The sequence below is a fragment of the Clupea harengus genome, chromosome 21 (genome assembly GCF_900700415.2).
Source record: "Clupea harengus chromosome 21, Ch_v2.0.2, whole genome shotgun sequence".
NCBI classification, from domain to species: Eukaryota; Metazoa; Chordata; class Actinopteri; order Clupeiformes; family Clupeidae; genus Clupea; species Clupea harengus.
In genome coordinates, this window is record NC_045172.1 from 23010979 (window position 1) to 23013478 (window position 2500).

The following is a 2500-nucleotide window of genomic DNA, read 5'->3' on the forward strand; positions in this document are numbered from 1 at the left end:
CATAATTCATTGCCAAATGGCACAGTTTGGTGTAATCGCAGTCATGCTGAGTTAGAGGAATTTGGAAAGTGGCGCTGTAAGACATGGTGTGGAGGTGGGGGTGGGGGTGGGGGTGACTGGGTGAGACCTTGTCTGGGAAAAACAGTAGCGCAAATCCTAATGGGAAGCTGCAGAAACAACATGCTTTCTCCCAGCACATGCCTAGGGACAAACACAGCACACTTTGTGAGTGTTTTTGTTTGGGGGGAAATGCTAATGCTAGTGGCTAATGGGCAAGATGTTAGAAACAGGCTGCACTCTCTCAGCACATGCTTAAGGACAAACACAGCACAGTCCAAGTGTGTTTTTTGTTTTTTCTGGACATTGACCATTTTGGAGAACCATTTCTCCAGCATTCATGCATGATTGGATCCATGTTGGGTGTAGTTCAGTTGAGCTCCAGTCCCTGATGGCTTTCATTTTTAAAATCCTGCTCCCAATGTAGAGCTAAAAACAACAAAGTTGACGGATATCATCCAAATAATGCGTGTATGGCCATAATGTGTATGGCCAGATGAAAAACAACCCTTTTAGAGGAACTCATAGCCCTTCATTTGCCCCCCCCGACATCTCCACGGGGTATCTGGTGCCACCAGCCAGGGGGCACCAACCCTTCGCCCTGGTAATCAATGTTATTGAATTGGGGTGAAATGAATTCAAATGATCAGTGTCTTTTTAATGTTGTATGGGAATGAAAGTGCCTGGCAACTAGTTTATGAATGGTGTGTTAAATCTCTTCTCTCTCTCTCTCTCTCCATCTCCCTCCCTCTCTCTCTCTCTCTCTCTCTCTCCATCTCTCTCCCTCTCTCTCTCTCTCTCTCTCTCTCTCTCTCCATGCCCCCTCCCTCTCTCTCTCTCTCTCTCTCTCTCCATCTCTCTCTCTCTCTCTCTCTCTCTCTCTCTCTCTCTCTCTCTCCACATGCTCTCTCTCTCTCTCTCCCCCCCTGTAGAGCGAGAGTAGAGAGACACTGCTGGGCTTCAACATGGTGAACTACCGCGCCTGCAAGAACCTGTGGAAGGCCTGCGTGGAGCACCACACCTTCTTCCGCCTGGACCAGCCTGTGCCCCCGCAGAAGAACTTCTTTGCACATTACTTCTCCCTGGGCTCCAAGTTCCGCTACTGGTGAGAGCGCCCCCCCTTGGCCTGGGGTGAACTACTGTACTACTTAGGCTAGGTTCACACTGTCAGTCCAACTCCGTTTTGTTTTTCATATCTGAACAGAATCCGATCGTCCTGATTGACTGTCCTCATTATATATTGATTGTGATCAGATCCAATCTGTGTGTCCAGGAGGCAGTCCTCATTTTCTTTCGTATCTGCGTTGGTCGTCGGATTTTAACTGACAGTCTGAACATAGCCCGTCACACTAAAGAAGTTTTCTTTGCCTTTAATGTACGCATTATTTAAAAACACCCCCCTGAAACCACATGCAGTCCTCTCACAGGTTCTCCTCAGTTCCTGAATAATATCCTTCAGGGTTCAACATAAGCCATGGCCTGTCTATCGGGCAAGTTGATTGGTCAAAAATATACAAGGGGCCAGTAAAACTTGGATCTATTGGCCCATGGGGCCAGTGGGGAAACTGATGTGTTGGGCGCTCGCTGTCCTTAGGACAGAGATGTTCAATAATGGAGAACAACACACTTGTTATGCATGCAGCATCAGAAACACAGGTGAACAGACTAGGCCTGGGTTAGGGCCAGCAATATTACATTTGCGTTGATTGTGTTGAGGTATGTTGAGGCCGTGATGAAGATGATGATAATGATGGTGGCTGGTTGTTTTAGTTAGTGGTTGTGTGTGTTTTACCCTTAGGACAGAGATGGTAAATAATGCAGAAAAACACACCTGTTATGCGTGCAGCATCAGAAACAAGCTGATTGTGTTGTGTGTTGAGGCCGTGATGAAGATGATGATGATGATGATGATGATGGCTAGTTGTGTGTGTTTTACCCTGCATTAGTCCCATGTTGGTGGGATGAGCACAGCGGGTCAGGCATTAGGGGTTAGCTTTAGCTAGTTAGCATCAGCTATACCCAATAGCCAAGAGGTTTGATTTCCATTGCCTGGTTTCAGTCATGGCAGATGTGGCCAATCGGCATAAGATTTTGCTTCCTGTGGTCATGTGGCATTTGTAGTCCAGAAGATTGGTGCTAGAACTGAGCACCAGGGAATAAGGTGTCCACAACCTTCATTGAAATGAATGGGAGTGCCAACAGGTCACTCTCGTCAGGCTCAGACCGTCAGGGTAGGGGTGGCATTCGAGAGCTCTTGCTAATGCCGCTGCTGCTGATGCTACTGCTCTTACTGATGCTGCTGCTGCTGCGAATATTAATGCTAATATCAATGCTAATGCTAATACTGCTGCTGCGAATATTAATGCTAATATCAATGCTAATGCTAATACTGCTGCTGCGAATATTAATGCTGATATCAATGCTAATGCTAATACTGCTGCTG

At 46.8% G+C, this 2500-nt stretch overlaps 1 protein-coding gene across 1 annotated transcript in view; it reads left to right on the top strand.

The window, feature by feature from the left end:
- LOC116218138 (tyrosine-protein phosphatase non-receptor type 4-like) overlaps nucleotides 1-2500 on the top strand; it is a 49848-nt gene that overhangs the window by 41836 nt on the left and 5512 nt on the right. Inside the window, 1 exon segment of the mRNA XM_042702934.1 lies at nucleotides 990-1162. Within this exon segment, the coding sequence (XP_042558868.1) occupies nucleotides 990-1162 (173 nt within the window).